General features: G+C 37.9%; 1 protein-coding gene across 1 annotated transcript in view; it reads right to left on the bottom strand.

Moving 5' to 3' along the window:
- Positions 1-3,177: 3,177 nt before the first annotated feature.
- fhip2a (FHF complex subunit HOOK interacting protein 2) overlaps positions 3,178-27,953 on the bottom strand; it is a 63,217-nt gene continuing 38,441 nt past the window's right edge. Inside the window, exons 6-17 of the mRNA XM_080205828.1 lie at positions 27,582-27,917; positions 26,812-27,008; positions 22,937-23,051; positions 19,653-19,729; positions 19,015-19,204; positions 17,238-17,407; positions 15,013-15,156; positions 13,625-13,715; positions 11,629-11,772; positions 8,093-8,233; positions 7,802-7,905; positions 3,178-4,827 (exon numbers count right to left, since the gene is read on the bottom strand). Coding sequence (XP_080061954.1) covers positions 4,722-4,827; positions 7,802-7,905; positions 8,093-8,233; positions 11,629-11,772; positions 13,625-13,715; positions 15,013-15,156; positions 17,238-17,407; positions 19,015-19,204; positions 19,653-19,729; positions 22,937-23,051; positions 26,812-27,008; positions 27,582-27,917 — 1,815 coding nt within the window. The 3' untranslated portion in view covers positions 3,178-4,721. The remainder of the gene's footprint in view (positions 4,828-7,801; positions 7,906-8,092; positions 8,234-11,628; positions 11,773-13,624; positions 13,716-15,012; positions 15,157-17,237; positions 17,408-19,014; positions 19,205-19,652; positions 19,730-22,936; positions 23,052-26,811; positions 27,009-27,581; positions 27,918-27,953) is intronic.

Raw genomic sequence — 27,953 nt, 5'->3', positions numbered from 1 at the left:
AACGCAAAAAGAAAATGATAGAATGGTTATAGGTCGCTTTATTAAGGAGGCCGTCATGAATGATCATAAACTATACATCAAAATTTATAGCTGAATATTCTTTGTTCATAATTGTTTGGACAAAAAGCTTTGAAATTTCTGGGGTAGGAAGAAAAATGGCGCAAAATCTACAGGAGATAATACAAGATGATACCAAATTTAATTTTAAAGGAGACATTCCCCAGTAAATTCCACCTTCATATGCAGCTGAAAGTTGAGAACAAGATAAATTCTTAAGGGGCACAAAATATTAAATATCATAGAAGTTCACAAGTTATCAACTTAGATTGAAAGACTGGTTAAGCAACTAATTCCTGGGATTTATGTGCAAACAGTAAAACATGAAAATGAAGAGTTTCCATCATTTTCACAGCCAACAGAAATTTCAATGCATCTATAATGACCACCACCACATAACGAAGATTTAACCAAAATGAAGGACAACTGTCAAAGATACAGTCTCATGCAATTCCTTAAGTAATGATTTTCCTGAAAAAGGATTATAACAGCATGACACCATAATTCTAGTGACTTTGTATAACAACTCACTATAATGCCTTTAGTGTCTAGAGGCATTTCACAGGAATGTTATAAAACAAAATTAGACACCATACCATGTAAGGTAATATTAGGGTAATATTATAAAGCTTGGCCAAAGAGGTAGGTTTTAAAAGGTGTCTTGAAGGAGAAGTAAAGAGGTAGAGGGAACACTAGAGCTTAGTGCACAGGGTGTTGAAGGTGAGGCCATTGAGCAATTAAAACTGAGGATGCTCAAGAGGCCAGAATTAGTTGAACACTGAATGCAGAATGCATGACGGCAGTGGCTAGCACTGCTGCCTCACAACACCAGGGACCCAGGTTCAATTCCCAGCTTGGGTCGCTATCTGGATAGAATTTGCACATTCTCCCTGTGTCTGCGTGGGTTTCCTCTGGGTGCTCTGGTTTCCTCCCACAGTTCAAAGATGAGCGAGTCGGGTGGATTGGCTATGCTAAATTGTCCCTTAATGTCAGGGGATTAGCTAGGGTAAATGCATGGAGTTACGGGGATAGAGTCTGGATGGGATTGTTGTCCGTGCAGACACGATGGGCTGAATGGCCTCCTTCTTTACTGTGGGGTTCTATGATTCTAGGACTGGAGGTTTGTGGGGTTGGAGGAGATTAGAGACAGGAAGTGGTGAATCTATGGAGGGGTTTAAAAATAAGGATGAGAAATTTTAAATCAAGGTGCTATTTGGCCAGGACCAATGTTGGTCAGCGAGTATAAGGATGATAAGTGAATGGGACTTAATATAAACAAGGACACAGGCAACAGCTTTGGATGACCTCAAGTTTGGGTGGGTAGAATATGGAAGGTCAAGCAGACATTACAATGGTTAAGTGATAACAAAGGCATGAATGAGGATTTTGCAGCATGTCAGTTGAGGCAGAGTGAAGTCAAAAGATGTTGCAGAGGTGAAACAGGTAGCCTTTGTTATGGGGCAGATATATGGTTAAAAGATAATGTTGAGGTCAAATATCACAATAAGGTTGCACACAATTTGGCTGAAGTCTCAAGACTGTTGTCAGGGAGAGGGATGGAGTCAGTAGTTAGGGAACAGAGTTTGCAGCATGATTGAAGACAATGGTTCTATATGTAACTGGAGAAAGTTTCTGCTAATCCAATACTGCGTGTTGGATAAGCAGTCTGATAATTTAATAAGAGTGGGGGAGTCGAGGGAGGTGATGGTGAGGCAGAATTAGGTACATGTAAATATTAACATCATGCTTTTGGATGATGTCACAGCTAGTTTGATGTCTGTGGTGGGGAAGTACTAGAATTGATCATTAAGGATATAGAAGGACACCTAGAAAACTCAAGCAATTGGGAAGAGTCAGCAAGGGTTCATGAAAGGGAAATCGTGTTTAAGCAATTCATTAGTGTTCTTTGGAAGAATAATATGTGCTGTGGGGAAAAAAGGAACCTGTAGATGTACTATACTTGGATTTCCAGAAGGTAGTGAATAAGGTGCCACGTCAAAGGTTATTGCGGAAAACCTCAAAGTAGGGGGTAGGAAAAAATTTACATGCATGGAAAATTGGCTGGCTGGCATAAAACAGACAGGAGGCATAAATGAGTCTTTGTCTGAGTGGCAGGATGTAATAACTACTGTTCTGCAGGCATCTGTGCTGGAATCTCAAATTTTTACAATTTACATCAATGACTTAGATAAAGGAAGCAAAAGCATGGTAGCTAAATTTGCAGGCAACACTAAGATAGGGAGAAAAGTATATTTTCAAGAAGACAGAGTTTGCAGATGGATATAGATAGGTTGAGTGAGTGGGCAAAAACCTGGCAAACAGAGTATAATGTGGAGGAATGTGAAGTTGTTCACTTTGGCAGGAAGAATAAAACAAGCAGAGTATCACTAAAACAGAGAATGATTGCAGAATTCTGAGGTGCAGAGGCATCTAAGTGTTCTAGTGTATGAGTCACAAAAAATTAGTATACAGGTATAGCACCTAATTCAGGAGGCAAATGGAATGTTAACCTCCAGGAGGAAATGAACTTAAAAGTAAGGATGTTTTGCTTCAGTTACATAGAGCATTGGTGAGACTACATCTCAAATACTGTGTGCAATTCTAGTCTCCTCAATGACGTAAATGTGTTGGAAGTGATTCCAGAGATGAGGAGAATTTTATTTCTCCGAGGGTTGAGTGACTTTGGAATTCCGCCTCAGAAAACGGTGGAAGTGGGATCATTGAATATTTTTAAGGTATGGTGGCTAAATTCTTGGTCAGTAAGTGAATCAAAGATTATCGGGACGGGGATGGAATGGGAATCAAACACAGGTCAACCATGATCTTATTAAATGACAGAGCAATCTCAATGGCCCACTTCTGCTGTTTCGTATATTCAGAAAGGCAGCATGTAGGTATGAAATAGGAGGTGGGGAGGGGATCAAGGATAGAAACTTGGAGGTTGTCAGGGGTAATGGGGTGGGAGTAGCAAAAGAGACCATTATGTGATACTAAGTCTACAAAATGGAACCAGGTGAATCCAATCCCATGCAGCTGGATGAGAATGGAGAGATGTTGAAGGAGAATGATGTGTCAACTATTTCAAAGTTTAAAGATGCTTAAAAAAATGCCTCCAACAGGAAAATTCTCAATGCATTTTTAATGTAAATTAGGCAGATTATTAACCCATTTACCATACACAATGGTGACAGAAGAAGCAAGCACAGATCAATATATAAGACTTTCTTATATACGTCAGAAGTGTTGCATATAAGCTGCATCTCAAGGTAATACAGCTTTTATATTGCACGCAAAAAAGTGTTGCACTCTTATGAATAAAGAAAGGAAGACTCTGACATTAAATCTGATGAACTCTCAAAATATTTGGTTTGTAACGCACCAAATACATTACAAATAAGACTTATTTACAGAAACATAAACCGACACTTCAAGCACCTACTATAAACTAGTACTCCATGTTCAATAAAGCTCCAATGCTGCCAACTATAAAAAGAGCGCTTGTTGTTTAATGTTATCATCTTATAATTGAAATGAAAATAGAAAAGATGCACCACTGGTAATATTTTAGCAAAAGTGGAAATACAGAACTTAATTCGTAATACATAATTTGTAACAAACATTAGTTATGAAGCATTTGAAAAGATTTAATCATTAAATCATTGCACAACAACCCCATGTCATTTTAGGCATCCAATGCGAAATATATTGAACAGTCTAACTTTTTGTAAGTATGCAGGTTATAGTGCTTTATAAATATCTATAGTTCTGCATTTTCTAGTTTCATTAAAAAAATGTCAGTGATGGTTGCTTTAAAGGGTTCATTAACACTGAGTTGCGGTTGTAATGTCAGATTGTAAAATTTGTAGTATTACAGCTTTGCTGAACACTAAGTACTTGTTAAGAGTGAACACTTAAAATGGAACATTAACCATAAACCAAACATCGCTTTTCTGTGCAAGTATACAATACTTAAGTTTAGACTTGCATCCAAATATGGAGGCGATTCCCTGCTATGAATATGAAGGCTCGGAAACAGTCACCAAAGTCATTGCCCATGTGGAAAGCTCTGGACTGTTTGGAGATGTTGGGGAGGGGAAGAAAATAGAGTGACTAAAGATTAACATGACCTAACACTTAACACTGCCCATTTCAAAGGCACGGAAACATACAATAACTTCAGATCAGCACCCCAGCTTTTGGTACTTAAATAATTCTATGATTTGATAAAATACTGATTAACAGTTCTGATATTGACCTTTGCCCAATTCATTCTCAAGTGTTGAGAATAATTTTTAATAACAGTAAAGATCATGATTTTTAAAAGGGATCAGAAGTAGGAAAACTACTACTTCTCTCTGTAAAATACAACATACACAACATTTTGAGACTGTCCGCTGTTATTTGAAAAACACCCTTACAATATTAATGTCAATTAAAGTATTAGTCTTCTTCTTGACATCTTCTCCCACCTTTACAGACAACTGCATCAGTTGCCCCATTTTTGCATGTATTTCCCTTTTTTCTATCCATGTCCAAGACACTGACGTGCAGCACATTCCAGTTAGCAGTCACAGCTGACTTTGTTGTTCCAAATGTTTCCATGGAAGCTGGCTTGTAAAACTGAAGTGCTGATGGGGTGCTTGTGTGTGGAATCCAGCCAACAATTAGGGCGTGGTAGAAGCATGGAATTTAACAAAAGCTATTGCTGCTAATTCCTTACAGAATTCTTCCAACACAATTACACCTTCCAGCAAGGTCATATGGTCAATGCTGTGTGGGGGGGGAAAAAAAAGATGAAATGAATGAGCTAAGATCTCTTCAGTAAGTATACTTGCTCGGCTGATATTCAACATCCAATTCAACTTACAAAATTCAAGTTTCCAACATTTGAAAAAAGAAACTAAATTTAACAAATAAAATATATATACCAAGTAATTAAGTTGAATACTTTGCATTCAATCAAGAAAATTGTTATTCTATTATCAACAAAAGCAAACTACCAACAATGGATAAGAAATGGTAAAAAAAAGATTTTATTTCTATATCATAACCAAGTAAATGGAAATGAAATTAAGACAAATAGTTTGGGTAGGTTGCAAAGGTGCTCAAATTATCATAGAATCACTACAGTACACCAAGAGTCCATTCAGCCCATCAAGTCTGGCACCGACAACAATCCAACCCTATGCCTGTAACCCCACGTATTTAGCCTTTAATCCCCCCGTCACAAAGAGGTTTTAGCATGGCCAATCAATCTAACGCACACATCTTTGGACTGTGGTAGGAAACCGAAGCACCCAGAGGATACCCACGCAGATATGGAGAGAAAGTTCAAACTCCACACAGTCACCCGAGGACAGAATTGAACCAGGTCCATGGCACTGTGAGGGAGCAGTGCTAACCACTGTGCCAAGTCACCACTATATTTACATTGGATAAAAGCAAATTACTGCAGATGCTGGAATCTGAAACCAAAAGAGAAAATGTTGGAAAATCTCAGCAGGTCTGGCAGCATTTGTCAGGAGAGAAAACAGCTGATGTTTTGAGCCCAGATGACCCTCAGCTTTGACAAAGGATCATCTGGGCTCAAAACCGTAGCACTTTAACGCAGACCATGAAAGCAATGCAGTAACTTGGACACTTTTGTGAGAAAGCAAGTCAACTCTAAAGTTGTACTGCCTTCCCACATTGTTTACATATAAGAAGCCAGATCTCTGCAGACAGGCACTCAAACATGTTGCATCGAGCAGCCTCCATTAATGGCCATTCTTCTCAGTGCTCAATCTACTCTAGAATAAATTAGCTTGCAATTAAACCACATTTTGCTTCAACAAGTGTTACTCTGATCTGCATTCAAAAATATTAAAGGAGTACACTTGCAAGGTACTGAATTTAGTCCAGGTCACAGGTTAGTTTTATTGTGACCCTTCTGGATCATAGTCCCACACAAGTATATCAATAGTGAGGCATTAGAAGACAATCTACATAAAAGGAAGGTGCACAGACCATTCAACAAACAGCTGCACTCAGGAAGATATCTGCTACAGATCCATATCCAGGTTTAACCATGTCATTAGAACATTTTTGAAAGCTACCTGTGTTCCATATTAATCCAGATGGATAGACGAAGATTAGACAGTTCAATGGCATACAAAAGATAAAGGAATTTCAGCAAAAATGAGACTTATAAAAGCTAGATATAAGGTAGACTGAATATGGCAGTCAAGGTAAAAGGAAACACCGAAACATTAAAAAAACTACATTCAGAAGTCATCGTTAAAAAGGGAGAGGACCGATTGAAAGATGAGGGACTTAGTAGCAGTGAAGGGAGGGCCTCTGCTTTAAGGAAGCAGTGAAAGTGAGATTGTAGGTGTTTCTTTAAAGAGGACCTGGAAGATCCATTTGCAGAGAGACTTATGCAAAAGAAAACTATTGCAAACAGTTCAAACGCAGATGATACATTGAATCCTGAGGCACGTAGAGAGCAAAATAAATATTTTCAAAACTGCCTGGAAACATAATTTGCATGAAAGGACTGGAGCGTGGGCAAAGCTACACCTGGATCAAAAAGTAGAAAGAAATAAATCGGGACATTACAGGCCAGTTTGTGGATTCATTTTTATATTCCATAATACAGGATAAGATTAGTGAATATTTAGAAGGCAAGAGATAATTAAGGACAAGCAACATGGATTGGTAAAAAGATGATATTCCATTCACTTTACTGAATCCTTTCAGGAAACTGGAGGTAAAGGAAAATGATGGATGTTATATGTGTGGTTTTTCAGAAAGTGGTTGATAAATTGTCACATAAGAAATTTGTGAAATTTAAGTACATGGTATTAACAGGAAGAGAGGGATGACTGGGGTATAATTAATGCTTTTCAGATTGATAGGATGTGTGCAGTGGTGTGCTCTGGGAGATCCGTGCTGAGGAATCTTTCCTTTTCCATGTATTTAAATGATTTGAACAATAGCAGAAGAAGAATGATGCTCAATTAGGAGGTATAGCAAATTGATAGGCAGCATTAGATAAGTGTGGGAAAACACAACATGTCTGCTGATGTAACAACTGTGACTGGGTTTAGAAACAACTAATTGGATATAAAATGTGACTAGATTTTAAAAATTAAGCTTTTTTATTGAAACAAAGAAGATTGGATATCTATCCGAGGCTGTCAAAACCATAAAAGGTCTCAAGACAGTAACATAAAGTAGTGGTGAATGGGTAACAAGGAAACATAAAAGTGGGGATTAACATGAAATAATGAAAGTGACCATGAAAAACTATTTTTACAGAGGATCACTGGGGCATGGAATGCTTTATTACAAATACCTATTGACTAGAACACCATTTAAAAGGGATTGGTTAAATGTTGAAAAGAACATAAAAGAATCTCAAGAAATAGCAAGGAAATCGGATTACAGTTGATACCCACAGTTGAAGAACCAGCTCTCACACCACAGGCTTATATATCCTCCTGCGCAGTAAAGTCTATGCAGTCATCGATAACATTTTTATATATGCTTTTTCAAACAGCAGAACCTACAGGTTATACGCTTTCTGAGGGTGAAATGACCCCAGGAAGGTGGTAGAGATGAGAAAGAAAATGCCATTTAAGAGATTTTTTGTAACCCCCTCCCCCTCAGATTTAGGCATCTGCCAGATTCTCACTTACAGTATAGATGAACGATATCAATATTATGAAAGAGGAATCAGAAAAAATGATTAATTGGAACTTACATTGGTCCATCTGGCTCAAAACCCAGCAGACGTTTTCGGACTAGCAAAAGCTTTGGTGTGAAGTCTGGGATACGTTGTATCCTCAGCATTAAATCTCCAACCACCTAGAAATTCATTAGCAGGAATTTAATGTAACATCCTAATGCTTCCACAGTTCATTTAAAAGTCATTTTACATTAACAGCAAAAGCTAACCTTCATTAGAAATTAAAATAAATTTGATTTGTAATAAATATGCATAATTTTCACATCTAACAATATAAAGGACCCAAGTGTGTTGTTATGCACTTACCCTTACAATAACAGAAAACAAAGACCTGCAGTTAGGAGCCAGGTTAATATAAGGATCCAGCAAATATTCATGTAGGTGTGGATGGGGAAATAAAGATAACTTTGACAAAACAGATGTCACTTGCAAGTTCACATCATACGGCTGGAAAAAGAGGAAAAAAACAAGTTCAAAATAATTAGCAACAAGAGACATATAATTTCAAGTAGCCTGCAGGTTCTCAGATACAAGGTGGAAACAGAAAGAACATGTATTGTTATGGCTTCCTTACTAATCACAAAATCCTGTACAAGATAAATAACATTATCCATTACATATGTACAAACACATGAATTAGGAGCAGGAGCGGGCCACTCAGCCCCTCGAGCCTCCTGCCTAATTCAATAAGATCATCCCTGATTTGACTGCAAGCTCACTCCACTTTCCTGCCTATCCCAATAGCCTTTCACTCACTTGATTAATTAAGAATCTATATCCAGCTCTGACTTAAACATGTTCAAAGATTCTGCTTCCACTGTCTTTTGAGGTAGAGGGTTCCAAAGATTTGCAACTCTCAGAGGAGAAATATGTCTATTTCAAATTAGCAACTCCTTAAGGAGTTCTAGTTCTAGATTCTTTGACAAGAAGAAACATTATCTCCACATCCATCCTGTCAATAATCCCTCAGGATCTTAAAGCTTTCAATCGAGTTGCCTCCTAATCTTCTAAACTCTAGTGGATACAAATTTAACCCCCCAGAACCTTTCCTCATATGAGGACCCAACCATTTCTAATGTATTTACATGTTTCCTTAAGTAAGGAAGCCAATACTGTACACAATACTCCAGATGTGGGCACGCCAATGCCCCATACAACCAAAGCACAACCTTGCTACTTTTGGAATCAATTCCCCTCACAATAAATTTCGCTTTCCCAATTACTGCCATACCAGCATACTAACCTTTTGTGATTCATGCACTAGGACACCCAAACCTTCTGCACCTGCAAAATCTCACCATTTAGCGAATAAGCTTTTTTATTTGTGCTGCCAAAATGGACAATTTCACATTTGTCCGATTTTTGCCCACATACATAACCCGTGTCTCTTTGCAGCTTCCTTATGTCCTCTTCACAATTTATTTCCTTAGCTATCTTTGCGTCACCAGCAAATTTAGCAACTACACCTTCAGACCCTTCATCCAAACCATCTAAATAAACGGCAGAAAGTTAAGACCCCAGCGTTGCTCTCTGTGGCACACCAGACATCACATCTTGCCAACCAAAAAAACTATGCCAACTGTTTCCTGTGAGCTATCCAACCCTCGATTTATGCCAATACACCATTCACTTTTATTTTATGCCATAAACTTTGAAGTGGCAGTGCACCCACTGATTCCCTTTTTTCCACAGCACATGACACCTTCAAAGAACCCCAATAAATTAGTTAAACATGATGTCCCTTTCACACAACCATGTTTTTTGATTTATATTTTTTGATACATATTACCAAATTGAAATTTATGTTGTCTGCACTGTGGCCCACACCCTTACCCCACCATGCAGTGAATGTTGGATCAGTCGCCACTGTTCTGATGCTGGAGTTGCTATAGCAGTCACCAGAGTCCGAGGGTCCGGGTGTGGGGGGAAGAGAGAGAGAGAGACCCATCATCCCAGAAGCAGCAATGCAGGACAGGGACAGGAAGTGGCCGACTACTGGACAGTGAGCAACTCAGGGCAAGGAGTGAAGGAGGGCGGGCGTGCAGGGAGTGAAGGAAGGAGGAGTTGGGGGGAGATGGAAAAGCTAGAGGGGAAGGAGGGAGAGAAAGTGGGAGACGAGAAAATGGGAAATAAGAGAGAAAGTGGGAAAGGTGAGAGAAGGAAAGTGATGAAGGAAAGTGAGGGACATTGAGTGGGAAATCAGAGAGAGAGAGAGAGAGAGAGACGGAGTGCAAACGGGTGAGAGAGAGAGAGATGGAAAGGAAAGCATGCAAAAAAAGTTGAGTTGAGTTTCAGAAGCACTCAGTGAGACACAGAAGCTGTGCTACTTAGGGCTTGTTTGGATGATTTAATATTTCAGTATCTCATTTCAATGTATATAGTATTTAGTTATATTCAGTGATCTATTTTATTTTGCAAATTATTCCAGCTAGGAATGCGCTGCGCTATACATGTCTCATGCAGTATTTCAACTTGTCCATTGTGTTTTCTGTCAAGAAATGTCTGAAGGAACCTCACTCTGGTTTTAATTCCAATGGGAATCCATAATTGACATAAAGTTGTTTCACTCATAGTCACAATTTTCAGGAACTCACCCACAATGTATAGTGAGGTCTAACTGTACAACAGTAGTTGGGATAAGTAATCTGTGAGGAGGAGGCAAAGAGACTACAAATGGACACAGTTAGGATAAGCAAGTGGCCAAGATGGTGGCAAATGCAGTATAACGTGGGAAATGGTTGGAAGGATAGAAAAACAGAATATTGGTTAAAAGTTGAGAGGTTGGGAATCACAGAGGGATTTCACTGTATATGAATCATGGAATGTTAACATGCAAATTCACTAAACAATTTGGAAGGTAATTGGTATTTTCGCATTTATTACAAGGGGATTGGGATTTAAGAAAATCTTGCTGCTATTATATACACCTTTGCTGTAACCACATGGAGTATGCCAAACTTTTGATGTCCTTACGTAAAATTCTTTGGCTGTTCTTGCCAGTGGAATTTTACCATCCTGCTGACAACACACCCTGCTGCGGGTTCCCCAGTGGTGGAGGGTGTGAACAACTGGAAACTCTGTTTATAGTGATGGAATCAGAAGATCCCACCACTGGCCAATGGCGGGTCACCTCTGCTGCCGCAAAACACACGAGGGAAGAGTGCAACTGAGGTTCATTAGATGGATTCCTAAGATGAGTATTGTACTATGAGGGATTGAATAGAATGGGTCTACATTCTCTGAAGTTTCTCGAGTTGGGAAGAAGGCTTATGGGACCCTATGGGTTTACTCCTTCTCCTATTTCTTTTGTTTATTCCCACATTTATTTAACACTTAACAGAAGTAACTTATTTTTATAGACATAAATCTAGCACAAAAAGGCCAATCCCTAAGGCTATGTACCCTAATTCTAGATCCCCATCCAAGGGAAGTAGGCTCTCAGCATCTGCACTGCAAATCAAATCAAGAGTTTCGTTTGTTCAATGAAATCTTCTCACATCCTTCTAAACTCAAGAGAATTTGGGCCCATTCTACTCCATCTCACATCAGACAATACAAATCCATAAACTATACTTTTTAAGTACATCACAAGTTGTTTAATTGTACAGTAATAAAAATGTCATACTGTAATTTTGATGTTAACTTCATATATAAAGGAATTACTGTCCGCTTTTCTTATCTGGATAAGTTTGCCCAAATTTATCAGCAAGATAGAACTATTATAGTAATGGCCTGTCATCTTCATTTCCCATACAATAAATCAAATACATTTCTCAAACAACCCAAAAATAGTCTTTGCTTTTCCATCTCTCCTAAAAATAATTTCAACAACTCCACAGTACCTGATCAAGGATTCTGCCCATTCGATCAAAGAGAACTTTCAGAAAATGCCCTTCAAAGAAAGGTGACTCCAGATTGCATTTCTCCAAAGGTTTAGGTATCGCTGGCCAGTCCCACCTTATACAGTTACCACAACAATCCCGGAACTGTCAATAAAATAAGCATTAATGAACGCAAGCATGTAAAACAACTTCACCAACAGATGGCTCTCCTTTTCAGTCAGTGGAAGCAATTACCCTATCAGTGCACCTTACACATAGCATTAGATCACTCTGAAGCTCAAAGTACTCAGTGAATCCAAAAGGATTTTTTGAATTTGCGATTTAGTCATTGAAAAATTATAAAGGATAAACAAACTATGCCAAAGCAATCGCTATTGTATTCATCTTTATTGGCTGTGCATTAACATTTCTTAGGGCTAAATTAATTTTCATTCATTATATAAATAAAAATTATTGTTTATTGGTTTAAAAACATGAGAAACATGAGCAGGGAAAGACAGTATGGCTCATCGAGCCTGCTCTGCTATTCAATATAATCCTGGCTAATTTTAGACTTCAACTCCATTTTCCCACATGCTCCCCATATTCCTGCTTGTTGCATCCACAACATCAATCAGGTTCAGCCCAAGGAAGCAGCCAGAAAGCAGGATGGAATCTGAGTGCATTTCTAGTGCAGACACCTTTCAGTAAACCGACACAGACTCTATGGACCAAACTGCTTCCCTCTGTGCTGTGAAATGCTAATTTAAATCACAATGTGGAGACTGCACAGACATGATAAAGCTAAGCTGTGGAAAGTTTTGGTTTATCCATAACTAAACATCAGGGCCAGGATTCCCCAAAAAAATTCTAAGGCCCCAACCTGTGGGAAAATGGAAGTAAATCCCACTGTTTTTTTAAGCATGATTTCCAGAATGAATCTCTGACACTCTGAGCATTGCAGACAACCTCAGCAGAAATTACTCTGGAAGCAGGGGTGGAGGGCCATTCTCGCCTTAGAGGCCAGCAGCGTAGCGCTGAATGGGCCACGGCGCACGCGCCTGTCAGCGCACAGATCGGCACATGCGCAGTGTCCCCACATTGCTGGCCTCCTGATCGTTGGCCAGCCCCGCAATCCCCCATCACTAGTCTTCTGATCCTCCCATCTCCTGATCACTGGCCTCCCAGCTCCCATGTCTCTCCCCCACTGGCCAGCCCCAATCTCCCTTCCGTCCAGCCCCAGTCTCCCGATCCCCTACCGGACTGTCTCGACTCCCCCTCTACCTCCATCCACCCAGATGGCCAGCCCTGATAATCTCCTCCCTTCCTCTCTCAGTCACTCTAAGTGCAGAGTTGCAGTGGGAACCCCCCACCATTGTTCAATTGCGCACCAATTTTCCCTGCCCCCTTGGCACTGCCCAATGGGCAGTGTCAGTTTGTCCCTTGGACAGTGCCAGGGGGCCAAGCTGGCACTGCCCAAGGGGCACTTCCCCTTTTACTTCCAATATCCTGGGAGGCCTCAATGGCCTCTCTTCCCTCCAGCAGAGTCAGACTGCATGTTCCCTGTTAGTGGAAAGGGAGAAGAGGGAACCACTCCTGGCAGGGGGGAGGCACTGGCGGGACTGGAGGCTTCAGTCCCTGGTCCGCTAATGAAATGCAAATGTCAATTTCCATATTGAAATCAGCTCCATGCCATAAATCAGTGCTGCACTGATTGAGCTAGGAATGCTAATACCAGAAACTCATGGTGGTCGTGATGCCAAGTGGGATGCCTGCAAAACAGCCCCTGCTGATGTCTCCCAGCCCGCTATGCTGCTCGTGTAGCACAGTGGGCTAGACGGATTGCCTCTCAGATATGACAGGGTAAGAGCAAAAGGCATTGAATCAAAGGCAGAAAAGCAATACTGGGTGTCGTCAGCATACAGATAGAAGCTGGCCCCAGGAACTGACTATGATTGAGCGTTTGACATAGGTACATCATTTTTAAGCTTTCACCTTTGCAGAATACAGGACTTACCTGCCTATGTGCATCTCTGAGGTAGGTATCATAACCTGTGCCTTCTACATAGTAAGATGATTTTGCTTCATCAGGAACAAGACATAGGAAACTAAAATATTAGAGGAATTTAGACAAAAAAAGTCAGTTACCTTACATAATGCAATCAAACCATTTTACTGTTAACTATAATTCATGGCAAAATCTAATATTTTAATGCTACTGCATTGCATTTCCAAAGCATTATAACAAAGATACAACATACATATCATATTTGGCAAAATTATACTTTGATATTTGATCAGATTGCTTGAAATTTAAATTTTCAGGGCACCATCCATAACTTCAGATAGACAAAATATTCCAAGGCACCAATTAAAGGGTTCAATCCAAGCTCTCAAATGTCCAGGACAATATTAATCCATAAACATGACTAAAACTGCTTATCTGGCCACGAAACTCATTGTTTTATGTGATATCTTGCTGTCCGCAATCAGCTGCTGCCTTTCTGAGTGTTACAGCAGTAAGTAAGTATTTTAGAACATTTTGAGGTCATGAAGGGAACTGTACAAATGCTTTATTAAGCTTTATATAAACAGAACTAGTGTTGACTACCTATTTAAAGTCAAGCCATAATTGTTTGATTGAACCGTCCACTGGGAATGTAATATTGTTACTGGGAATAATATAAACAGTTTCTGTGCATATTTGCTCAAATTCTTGAAGGACACAGAGATTTTCCATATTAACCATCCAATTAAATTGTTACATTAAAAAAATTACAACTCCAGTCTTAAACAGGATATACAGCACAGAAATAGGCCATTCAGCCCAACCAGTCCATGCTAGTGTTTAAGCTCCACTTTTACCCCTAACCATATCAATGCTGTTAACTTTAACCACTCCCTGTGATAGCAGTTCCACATTCTTATCACTCTTCGGTGAAGAAGTGCCTTCTCAATTCTGTATTGGATTTCTTGGCAACTTTTATTGTCTCTAGAATCATAGAAGCCTACAGTACAGAAGGAGGCCATTTGGCCCATTGAGGCTGTAGACCACAATCCCACCCACACCCTATTCCTGTAATCCCACGCATTTACCTTGCTAATCCCCTGACACTAGGATCAAATTAGCATAGCCAATCCACCTAATCCTGCACATCTTTGGATTGTGGGAGAAAACCAGAGCATTTGAAGGAAACCCATGCAGACATGGGGAGAACATGCAAACTCCACACCAACAATGACCCAGGCTGGAATTGAACCTGGGTCCCTGGTGCTGTGAGGCAGCAGCATTAATGACTATGCCACCATGCCGCCCAAATTAATATTAGCTCTAGTAATGCTCGTCTCCACAAACATATTGTGTATTACATTGAGACAGAATTTAGAATTAATCTTTGAACATACCTATTTACAATTTTATGAACTTCTGTTTTCCCATCAGATTTTGAGTGGTCTGGTGTTGGTGGTGGGGAAGCAGTCAGCCAATTGGAACCCAGGAGTCTGTTATCAGGTGACAAATCAGTAAAAAGTGGATCTTCCTCCAAGTCTCTGAAACAAGGAGTAAAGAACAGGTAAGAAATTATTCGAAAATATGCAGCCTCTGAATAGAGTACATTCCATGACAAAAAAAGTCTCAACGCTGTCATTATAATTCCATCAAAGTACAAAAATGGATGAGTGAAATCTGCCTGCTTCATTCACTTCAACTGAAAACATCTAGCCAACAGTGTAGATTGTATCCTTTTAAATGTGGCTTTATTCTGGAGAACATTGTACACGAACATTATATTGTTAAAAGGCATGCGACTACGGGTGACAGCAAATAATCTGATTTTATAAATTATTTTATTACAAGCATCACGTTAGATGAGCATTATGCACTATTGAAGCGTTTCGGTTTCAGTGTTTTTTTTCTGTCCTATACCAATGCCAATGTGGTAATAACATGGATATTTGAGAGATTAAGTGACATGTTTGGTTGGCAGACTGGCCATTTACCACCGAGAGAAAGAAAGTCTGTCTCTGTCTGGTGTAAAATAACTTTACACTAGGCTGTTATCAGTCTAGTGTAAAATAACTTTTACACTACTACACTACACTGAGTCTCAACTTACTCAATAGAGTCCCATGGCAATCCCCCTACGCTTTACACTGAGTTGTGCACAAACTGGAAAACAACATATCTTAGTTATATAGGCTAATTTTCATAGATATTTGCGTTTGGTTGGCAATGTTGGGTACATTAGGCTATAGCAAACCCATTAAGTGCTATAAATAACTTCTCATAGTTCTGTTGACCTCATGTGACTTTATTCTCTGCCTGCTTTGATGTACGTAAGCACGTATAATTGATCAGATCTGTCAATTTTAATTTGCAATTTGTTTTTATTTCAGATTTCCAGCATTTGCAGCTTCCCCTTTTTAATATTCAATCTCTCTCATCATATGAATTACTGAAAGTCCAGATTCACAAAACCGGTTTAAAACTTGCATCTAATTCTTAAATGAATGGTAAGAGCCAGGAAGAAGAACATAAATAAAACATTCAAAAAACAGAGGTGAAAATTACGAATGATAATAAAGAGAGGGGTGTTAAAATTTTATTTTAAGGATCATTGCATTAATTTGCCCAATGACTGAGTGAGTTTAACCAGTAAGTAACAGATAACTTTTCACTATTCAGCATCATACACGAATCATGATCACTTGATTGAGTCAAACTGTACTCCAGGAAAGAATCATTGACGCAAAGGTAGGAAAGATTGTGATTTAAGAGTTCAAAATGTTTCATTTATATTAGATCAATGATGATGTAGTATTCTTGACAGTGAAGTAGTTTTATTACTGCAAACCCTGTATTAGTATTTAGTACACCAAGTACTTAGCAACACTTAGGTTTTTAAGCTGGGATCCTTTAATAACATGGAGTCTGTGAGGTAGTCAGATTTCTGTATTTGTTGACGAGCTAGCATCTTTCTGTGCCAAGCAAAGACGTTTCCAAATATTTTCTTTGAAGTTAGGTTCTTGTTAACCATTACAAGTATTATCTTTCAGATGAGACACTTAATCAAGGCACCAGCTGCCATCATGAGTGGATGTAAACAAGTCCTATTAAAAAGAGTAAGGAGAATGCTTCTGGGGTTCTGGCCAATGCCTGTCTTTTAAACAACATAATCAAAAACAAGATTAGCTGGTCATTTATTATATTGCTGTTCATGGGGTTGTGCTGTGTGCAAATTACCTGCAGCATTCCAATGCAATTTCTACTGGGAATTGTAATTCCATTAGAAATTGCAGTGAGGCAGCCGACATTTATTTTCCAAAAGATCCAAGAACCTATTTTTAAATTGTTATAATATGGCAGTTGGCACTTTTTTAAAACTGAAGATTCATGCTACGACAGGAATTGACAAGTAGAAATGAAGGATATATTCAAAAGTACACTTATTAAACACACTGCTGTGCACAATGCTTTCTTACTTCGGAAAATTTTAAAATAAAGTGCTGCATTTTCCTTTTATACAATAGCAACAGCTATTAATGCATCTGGTTAAAAAAATATTAATGTTAAAATAACAATGACTGAACAAGTCGGTGAGAAAGAATAGAACTAACAAGTAAAAACTCACACTGCTCCTGCTATCTGTCCATTTTCAACTATATCCTTGTCCTCTTGGCAAGCTGGTTTATTCTCAACGTAGTTCCGTTCCTCCAAATTCCTCAGGACCATGCTGTAAATAATGTGCTCATTTGGCTTTTGCAATAGATGTTCAAACATTCTCAGTGTCATTATACTGATCTGTAAAATGTAGCATGCGATGCATCTTAAGTCATTCCATTATTCACAATTTTACTAACATTAAATTGTTTTATCAAAAAATTGCAGAATTCTAAATACAGGATAAATTTTAATATAATTGAATCAGTTTGATACCATCAAAATGTAGGTAGAACAACAAAACCAGAATCCTCAAAATCTGGAGACAAGGCATATTTATAAGCTATTCCTTGACGGTGTTTCGATTGGTGTGACCTTTTCACCCCTCAATCTTCAGCGTGTTTAAAGGATGGTTCCAGCTCAGTCTCTTAATTAGAGGTGTGCTTTTCAACAAATCTAGAAGATCACCCAACTGCCACTAGCTTAATTGGCATTAACAATTCTAACTTCAGTTAAAGCATGTGCCCACTTGAAGATTTAAGGGAAATAACAACATGTGAACTTGAGGTCATCCAAAATTCTGTTGACTGTGCCCTTACACCAAGTCCTGCTCTCTCTACGTACCCCCCCAACCCCCGCCGCCTCAACCCCATTGCTGACCTACAGCAGATCCCAGCTAAACAATGCCTTGATTTTAAAATTCTCACCCCTGTTTTCCAAACTCCCCATGGCCTTATTCCTCTCTACTTCTGTAACCTCCTCAGCTTTTGAGCTATCTAATGCTAGCCATTTGAGAATCTGATTTTAACTGTTTCATTTTTGATGGCTCTGCATTCAGCTGCCTGGGTCCTAAATTCTGAAAATCCCTTTCCTCTCTCTCTACATTTAAAATGCTTGTTAAAACCTACTTCTTTTGGCCATCCGCTTTAATAAAATTTAAATGTAGCTTGGTGTAAAATTTTGTTCCTAATACGCCTGTGAAGTCCCTTGGGACATGTTTACTACGTTAAAGGCAATTGTTATTGTTAGCATTCAACAGGATATTCACAAAGCAAACTAACCCCACCTACTGGCAGTTATTTAATATCACAAATTCAAATATTTAATTCACTACAAATGAATTACTGCTGTACATCCAGTGCTTAGAGATTACACTCATTAATTACTTCAGGCTTCAACTTGAATTAAACAAATGTACGCATGTCATTTAACATTTCATAACTGGATCACTCTATTCAAATAGATGTTTTAATACATTTCCACTGACAATTCACCACAAGTGCTTACCCATTATAACTTCTCAATACATTTATGAAGAAATGTCTCCTCCGTTTGACTCAGATGCAGTCAAACCATGTAGATCTTCCATCACTTCGAAATTCATTATTTTTTATTTTTCCCCCCCCTTGATGAGATCTGTTATTTTCAGGATAGGTAGGGTGAAGGAATTGTAGCCATGATGTGGGGATGCACACAAATTGTAGCCATACATTTTCTCCCACAATTTTTTTCAATTTGTGTGTGGCATAGGCACAGATACTATTTTGCCCATCATTCTAACTAAGCTGAAGTGTAGGAGCTGGAATAAGTTGTAAGATAACAGTTTCTATTCCCTCATCCAAACAGTCCAATGGTTTTTCACAAAAAATCTTTTACTCGAATAGTGAAGGGTTATGGACAATATGAGGACAATTATTTATAAACCAGCTAAATGCAATAAAGCAGATTTTGCAGTCATCAATATTTACCTCATCTGAAAGATGGTCACAATGTTGGATAAGTCGATATCGGAGTTGATGCTTATTGTCTCCGGCTGTTTCAGGTTGTCTCTGTTCCCCTAAGAGGAAGAAAACTAACTCTTGTACCAATGCATTCGACATGATCTGACGGATGATGCGATTTAGTAGCGATATTGAGGTCAGAATACCAATCTCTGATCTACACACAAAAAAAGAGCAATTTTATGCAATTAATTATGGAATCTTTATAGACCAAGAAGAATTGTGGGGTGTACCTTCAGATAAGGGTTCTAAACTTCTTCAATTAAGTATAAGCATAGCAGGCTGAGTTTAAAAAATGAGAACTGAACTACAAATAAGCAAAAAAAATCTGACAGCCTTTCACACCAACCCCATTCATAGAACCTTCCACATCTTCCCTCATGAATCCAACCTATTCAATTGACAGGATTGGTAAAAACCAGCCCTCCAACTTCCCCAAAGCCAGTCTATCACAGTTATTACAAATCACAATTGTTACAAAATTTCCATTCGTAAACTTTAGTGTCAACTGGTTTAAAGATTATCGATGCATTAAAAGCTTTTGTGCACTGCTTTACAACAGATGGAAAGCAGTGATATGACCACAGAAAATTAAAATAACTTACGTCTGAAGCAATTGCGGTTCCATAACTGGAACAAAGAAACTCTCTCGAATTGCTCTTGCCAAGGCAACTGCAGTGAGCTGTAAAATGAAGAACAGTATAAATAATCATGTAGCTGATGTTTATCTACTCCCTACATTATAAAATACTCAAATTAAATTAGAAAATTCATAACATTTTAACCTCAGTACATTAACACAAGAAAAAAGCAAAACAAAGTAATTTTGGCTCACTGAACTAATTCTCTCATATCTAAACTCTGCCATTGAACCATCTTGAATTTCTCTGTAGTTGCCTCAGCACTCTGCTTTGCATTTTACTTCAAACATTTATCAATCTCAGAGTGTTGGTGTAATTTCTAATATTTTTCTGTTTTCACTAAATTAATGCTTTTTGGCCCTACCCTTGTGGTTTAACATTTAAGTTTACTTTATAAACATTATGTAAAAAATATAATTAAGGAATGTATTTTCTCGACTGCAGAAATCTAGTTATTTTTAAACCTGTCTGCATCACTATCTTTACAATTTTCTTACTGTCCTCTATACTCTCCCGAATACATACAAACATTTTTGTTTCCTAGCAGCCAGAAATAAACATTGTGGTACAAGTGCACTGTCAAGTCTTAACCTCTGAGGACCTGTACTCCACGGTTCTATATATCTCAGCAATTTATTAGCTTTATTAATTACTTTGCCACATTATTACAATATTGGAAATTGGCCTGGATTTTGTGGTTTTAATGGCACTGAACTGCTGTCCTTACAATAGTGAAACTGGCAGCTTTCAGGTGTCTGCACAAACATGGTTAAAAGTGGAAATAAAGAAGTAGCTGTGAAGATTCCCTGTTCCTCCATAGGATGCACTGTTAAGTTCAGCAGATGGAACTTTCATTTTTACATTACTAATCTCACTGTCAATACCTCTGAAAAAGTTATGCCTTGTTGAGTTGGGATAACTTCTGAATGGCAAACTAAATTCATAATTAGTACTGAACAACCATTCTGGTTCTGAAAAGCAGTTTTTTTATTTCTGCAATGTCAAATTTCTTTATGATGTTAAGGGAAATTTCATAGATTTTTAGAGTAATAAAAATATATTTTCTTAAAGTTTGTTCATCATATTCCAACTTCTACCTTAACCTCACAAGTATGTCCCAATCGTTATTTCATGCTCTGTCAAATTATTAAGCAGTTGAAGCATATAGTGGTTTTTACTTCCTGGTTTGCTGTTTGTGAGAATTCTTCAATACAACTGGCTGCTTAGCCAGTTTAATGACATTCTGTTGCAGGACTCAAAGGACCAAAGCTTACACAAGAGTGAAATTGTCAAGAAATGCAAGATCCAAACCATAGTGATCACCAGATGGTATTCTTTACTCTAGGCCTTTTGTTCACGGCTTGTGACCAGCTGATTCGCTCAAAGACAGCAATTTCTTCCAATTTTTAAAAAAGTTTTCTCGCAATGATTTAATTCCATTCTGTGTATATTCACAATGAACAGTATACTTCATATTTATTAGCATTAAACTTTACCATTTAGCTGCACAATCTAAATTCATTATCCAACATTTAGTTGTGGGATTAATTCTCTACTGCTATTTTAGTGTTAATAAATCTTAACATTTATAGTTTGATTTTATATCTGTGCTATTCATTTAGATCAGGAACAACACACATCCAAACATCGGCCACAATCATTTATATTTATATCCCGCTCCATCCACTATTCAATTGATAAAAAATTGTATTTAATCCCAAATATCATCGTAGTTTTTAGGTTAATTTGAATACTTATATGTGGAACTTGTTCAAAATCTTTTTTGACATTTGAAGCTACATTGTGAGTTCCACCATTCACTTCATCAATGAAACACACATCCTCAAAGAAATTAATTTGTTATTCAGAACTTAAATATATGAAGAGTCCTTCATGTTATGTTTAAAGTTTATTTATAAAGTTTATTTATTAGTATCACAAGTAGGCTTACATTAACACTGCAATGAAATTACTGTGAAAATCCCCTAGTCGCCACACTCTGGCACCTATTTGGGTACACTGTGGGAGAATTTGGCATGGCCGACGCACCAGCACGTTCTTGGGACTGTGGGAGGAAACTGGAGCACCCGGAGTAAACCCATGCAGACACAAGGAGAACGAGCATACTCTGCACAGACAGTGACCCAAGTGCTAACCACTGTGCCAACCCTGCTGATAAATAACCTTTTATTTTCACTATTTTAGAAGAGTTTCCATTATTTGACTTGCTACATGTGGATCTCCTATAGTATTACTTCTGTTAAATCTAATGATACACTGTTTTTATTAGGGCAAGAGCATCATACTACGTAGTTCAGTGTGTTCTTTTATTGTTAATAGGTATCCTGACCACTTAAGGCCAAATCATTGCAGAGAACAGAAGCACTGGAATTGGTGTTCTGTACGCCATATTTTTTGCTATTTTCTATTTTGCTTTTTTTCTAATTCTTAATATCTGTTCATCAAATTCCATACTTCCTTCTTTTGTCATTAATTTAGTTTGCTCTTTCTCCTGGTTATATCTACACTAAATTGGGTTATTTAACTCTATGTCAATTACCTTCATATTAGCTTATTTTGTTAAGTCAAAACAAAAATAAGACATCTCATCAAATATTTAATGAAGCAGATAAAGATCAATTAAAGCATACAGCCTTGGATATAAAACTGCTTACCTATGATAAGCATGTTATCAGAATTCCTTCATTGTGTTAGAGCCTAGCATACCCTTAAGCTGACTATTTTGCTTTGTATAGCATTTTAAAAAACTGAAGATTGAATCTGGATTAAAAAATAGCCAGTCAGCCCATCAAATTAATTTCCAGTTAGTTTATAACTATTAATATAATCAGTTGGATTTTAGAGATCCCTCATGCTTTTAATAGAGAGCAGAAAGAGGCCATTCGGCCCATCAAGCCCACACTGACAACAATCCCTCCAGGCCCTATCCCTGTAACCCCACATATTTAACCTGCTAATCCCTCCAATCTAACCATCCTGGGACACTAAGGGGCAATTTAACATGGCCAATACACCTAACCTGCACATCTTTTGTAGCTGGTATCCCAACTGGTAAGTTATTCTAAACAGCTGGAATAAGGATCAGTTAACTTTTTACCTCAGGAGGGAACCCGGTTAAAATTTAGTGAATGTTTGCGACAAGCTCCAATCACAGAACGCATTAAAAAAGATAATAAAAAACATTAACATTTCAAAGATAAATTCACTTTTCGTTCTGTTGTTCAGACCTTGTGGGCTTCCTTAATCAGCTGGTCACAGTAATCCAGCCAAGATAGGAAAGAGATGAGGGCACGCTTTCCTGGAAAAGCTGTGGCATCTTCTTTATGACTATAAGAATCTAATCTGTAATACAGAAAATGAAAACAAGAATTAATCTGTAAAATCTGTGCGCAGTGTCAAGATATTTAACAGAACTTAACTTTTAAAGGATAATGCCTTGCTACATTATAAGCAGTGAACACTCCAAGTTAGACAATGCGCCATTCTGATTGTATTTGTTGTGTAACCCTCTACCCAATGCCAACACACAGAGCAAAAGCAAGAGAAATAAAGCAGAGCATTTGAGGAGTTCGCAAGAGGTTTGAATTGCATAGAACCCCTGCAACGCAGAAGGAGACTATTTGGCCCATCCACCGATAACAATCCCATCCAGATCCTATCCCTGCAACCCCACGTATTTACCCTGCTAGTCCCCTGACACTAAGAGGCAATCTATCATGGTCAATCAACCTAATCTAACACATCTTTGAATTGAGGGAGGAAATTGGAGCACCCTGGAGGAAACCCATGCAGACATGGGGAGAATGTGCAAACTCCACATGGACAGTGACCCAAACCGGGAATCGAACCCGGGTCCCTGGCACTGTGAGGCAGCAGTGCTAACCACTGTGCATCATGCTGCTGCTTTACTAGCACAGTTAATCGCAAAAAGTTAATTGCTTGGAGAAAACCAGTTACACCTGATTAAAATACAGAAGCTGACAGCGCAGCTGTTTTTGATGAATAAAGGAATAGAAGAGAAGCTTAGCAGCTCATGATCCATCATACAGAAGGTCAAATTCAATGAGGCACTGAACGGTAGTCCGGAATTCACAGCCAAAACCAGATAAATGACAAAAAAAAATCAAGGTACAAGTGGAGGGAAGTGCACTTTGCACCTCATTAAATATATAAATGACTAATCAGGAACTGTGCCCCAAGTTTCCAGCTCAAAAGAATTTTAACTCCACATTCACCACAAGGCACAGTCTGATGCTTTTTTTGAAATGGCAAACTATTCAGTGAATAGTTTCATTTTTAGTTCATACTACGAGTTGAAACAGGAACTGCCTGTCAAAGGCATTTCAACATGGACAACCTTTCACCAAGTGTCAGTCTTCAGGCAAAAGGCGAGGTCAAATAATACTTCGATGACAAACGCACATTAGAGAAAAACTGTATATTTCCAACTATAGAATTTCAGTAGATATTAAAAGGACACATGCTATTCCAGAAGATTTTGTTATTGATTTCTAAAATTTTACCTGCTTTCATTAATTCACCTAACATTATATTGTAGCACAAGGTTTGGGAAAGAATGGAGAATCAGAGGCTCTGAGCAGCTGGGCAAGGAAAATGAACTGAGATTATGAATAGCCAATCCAACGTTTCAAAGGCTGCTTCCTATTAAGTGCCATGCACGGTACTACACACCATAATGTCTTTTGTAGCAGTAAATCGTTGAAGTAAAACAGAAAATTTAAACTGAAATAATTGTACACATTAATTAATTTCAGTTAATTTTGAATAAAATTGAACCCGTGAAAAATATTGAGCGTATACCTTAACATTAAATCCCATGTCAATTTTCACTATTCCTAACATAACGGGTCGACACCTTAACTGCATTTACACTGTTACTACAATACTACAATCTTTGGTCAGTAGTTATGGTATTTGACCTATTTGGGAAGTTTACCATTGCAGTGTCAAGCTCAAGTTGCAATTCAGCTACCTAGGTTAGAACTCTACACTTGTTGGTTACATATGTGCATTCATGTGCAACATGTGCAACTCTTCTTGAAGCTTAAGTGTTTAGAAAGTTCCAGACAGCAGTACTGACAGTCCACAAACAACTCATTTAACTGAAGTGATTGAAGGGATTCCTAAGCACTTTGTCATCCCAGTACATACAAAAAGAAAATACAAACTTTAAAGCTATATTTTCAAAAGCAGTCTCCAAAAGCTGTTCATGATGACTCATTTGACTTGGTAGTATTCATCTTCAGACAGCCCCTTCTAGATTGTAATTATATTGTTTTTTCTTCCTGGGTGTGCGAGATGGCACATGTACTAATAAATAATCTTTATTTTTAAATTCACAAAAGCTTGCTCCTGGAAACATTTATATTGAGCTAAACCAATCAAATTAAATATCTAATTAAAAAAATATCTAATTAAAATATGGACAATCACAGCCACTTGTGAAATTGACATATCCTTTTGTTCAGGATGCACTGTCAACAGAAAAGACTATAACATAATACCCGGCTTGTCCTTCTGCTTCTCTATGGGCAATAGAGACATCAAAAATCAATGGGTAGTAGATGAATATGGAAAAGATCTCATAGATGTTTAATTGTATTCTGATGGCTCCTCATCCCAAATACACATACCTTGGCTGTCTGAAACTCACAGGGTCAAAAAGCCACAAAATGGAATGTTTACTGGCCTAACATAGCAACTTATTAGAAAGGAACTTCTCAATTGTAACAGGTCACATGGTAAGACAGCCACGCTTGTCACCTGTTTTTAAAATATAACAACAAGCTTTTCTGACATAGGTATTATCAGAAGCATCATCTAAGCCATCAAACCAGCAGCAAGACATCTATGCAGCCAAGATAATATACAGCTATACCTTGAAAGTGGGAGGGGGACTCTTTTCCCCAACTTATCCAACCTCCTGAAAGTTCAACTACAAGCAGCTTCGCATCTTACTGAGAATCCTCTGCATTTACAAGATTGCCACTAGAGCATAAATTAATCTAAAAACAGGCCTGTTACAAAAACTGTAATAATTCTAGATTGTAATTATATTGTTTTTTCACATCTGTATCCAACCTTTCTTTGTGGGTGTGTGAGATGGCACATGTATTAATAAATAATCTTTATTTTTAATTTCACAAAAGCTTGCTCCTGGAAACATTTATATTGAGCTAAACCACTCTAAGGCTAAAAAACATACTCACCTCTTACATTAAAAGACTTTGATCATGGACAATAATGAAACAGACAAATTCTGACTGCGTCAGCTTGTTACAACACAACTGATACTCTATGTAGTCTGACGCTGCCTACGACACTGCTTCTCTCCAGTCAGATTCTAATCATCGTTGAGTAAACTACAACTTTAACATCAGCACAAGGTACAAATAGCCCTTTAATATCAATGATCTTGTCATATAAATATGCTTTTGGCTACACTATTAAGTGATTGGCAGGAGATATGGGACAACAGTTCAAAATAACATGTTCTTCTCACTGAGTGGATGCAGCATCGGCTAGTTATTAATATCCTGTATTGTAGCCAGAATTGTAATTGCTAATCTTTAAGTGTGAATCAACATTCAACATATTTTAAAAACCCATTTGATCACATTTAGTTTTACTTCAATCATACATTTAGCTTGAAGGTAAAGAAACGTTTTAAAAATTATATTTACGAGAAACAAGTCAAAATTTGATTAATGGAAATTAATGATTCTTTCCTCACCAGCAGCCTAATGGTCCCAAATATTTCATAATTTTGATTACTGGAGGACATCAGTACCCTCTCTAGTATAATCAAATTGCTATATACCGCTATTTGATTCACAAGTACAATACAGTAAGAGAACGAGGGTCACTGCTTGTCTGGCGCATAGCCTCCCTATAATTGTAGCAGATTTTAAATAGTTAAAGAAACAGAGCCACATTTCCATTTAGCAGACAAACCTATTTTTAAGGATAATTATTGCAAACTGTCTGAATATGTTTGTTCAGTACTGTTTGTACTCACCAATACAAGCTTCTCTGTAAATATATCTCTTAAAAAAAACTCAAGATATGATTTTCTACTTACCCCCAGTTAACTGACTCCAAAGATTCAATATCCATAGGATCTATCGACTGTGGGAGCGCTCTATAAAGCGTGCCCAGTCTTTCTGTAAGCAATTGGCATAGAGAAGTGTTGTCAGTCAGGCACTTTGCAGCTGCTGGCTCTGGTAAACTAACCAGCAGCATTAGACCTTCAGATGCTTTAACAACAATTCGACCATCCTGAAATACAGACAGAAAACTGATTGGTTCTACAGATAGAGAATACAAGTTCATAACATAATTCAGCTCATTTTCTGAAATGAGTTATTCATGCATTTTTAAAGTACAACCAAACCTTACATCAAACTGTTCTGAACATTTTCCACATTTGCATCAAATATTTTTATTGCAAGCTTTCAAGAATGCAGCAAAAACTACACTAGTTATAAGGTTAAGCAAAAGGTTCCTTTCAGCATCAGCCTTCTAAGTGGATTTTAGTAGATTTTTGAAAACAGGTGGATGCAAATTAACATGTTTATAAAACATTAAACTTGAATGTTTAATGAAGTAAATATGAAAATAACTATCATTATTTTTCCAAAACTGTCTTCCACTTCATTGTAAATTAATTGTTCGTTTTTCTCATTAAAATACCAAGACAAATGCTGCTATTTCGTATACTGTATTTAGATATGTGTCTCAATTTGTTCCAAAAGTACCACCATAAAAATTTGATTCTGAACGAGTCAATAAATTATACAATTGCAGCATCAAATGAAAGTGGTCTGTATGCACATTTATAAGCACACCTACCGGACTTTTACTGAGGTTTATTAATGAATTCACCAGGTTGTAATCTTGGTTTTGACAGAGATCAGAGGACTTTGCAGTGGCTGTTTGTGGGGAAAAGGTTATGTTATCTAATGATGCTGATAGATCAGTTCTGTATTGAGATGACTCGCTACTGCTGTCCAATGGGCTGATCACAGCTCTACAGGTAGCATTGCAAAGTCCTGGACTTGTGTTTGTTTCAGAAGGCTGGGCTTGTTCAGTTTCTGATGATAAGTCTTCAGACACAACTGTTTTGTCTGGAACGTCGACTTCTGTTTTCTGTGAGCTGGCACCTCCTGTAACTCTTGGAGATTTATTCTAGAAAAGGGAAACATTTGGTTTATAGTGTAAAGC

This window comes from Carcharhinus amblyrhynchos, chromosome 17 (assembly GCF_965287045.1).
Source record: "Carcharhinus amblyrhynchos chromosome 17, sCarAmb.v2.hapA, whole genome shotgun sequence".
NCBI classification, from domain to species: Eukaryota; Metazoa; Chordata; class Chondrichthyes; order Carcharhiniformes; family Carcharhinidae; genus Carcharhinus; species Carcharhinus amblyrhynchos.
The sequence above is the reverse complement of the archived record's forward strand: the minus strand, read 5'-3'. Positions and strand labels throughout refer to the sequence as shown.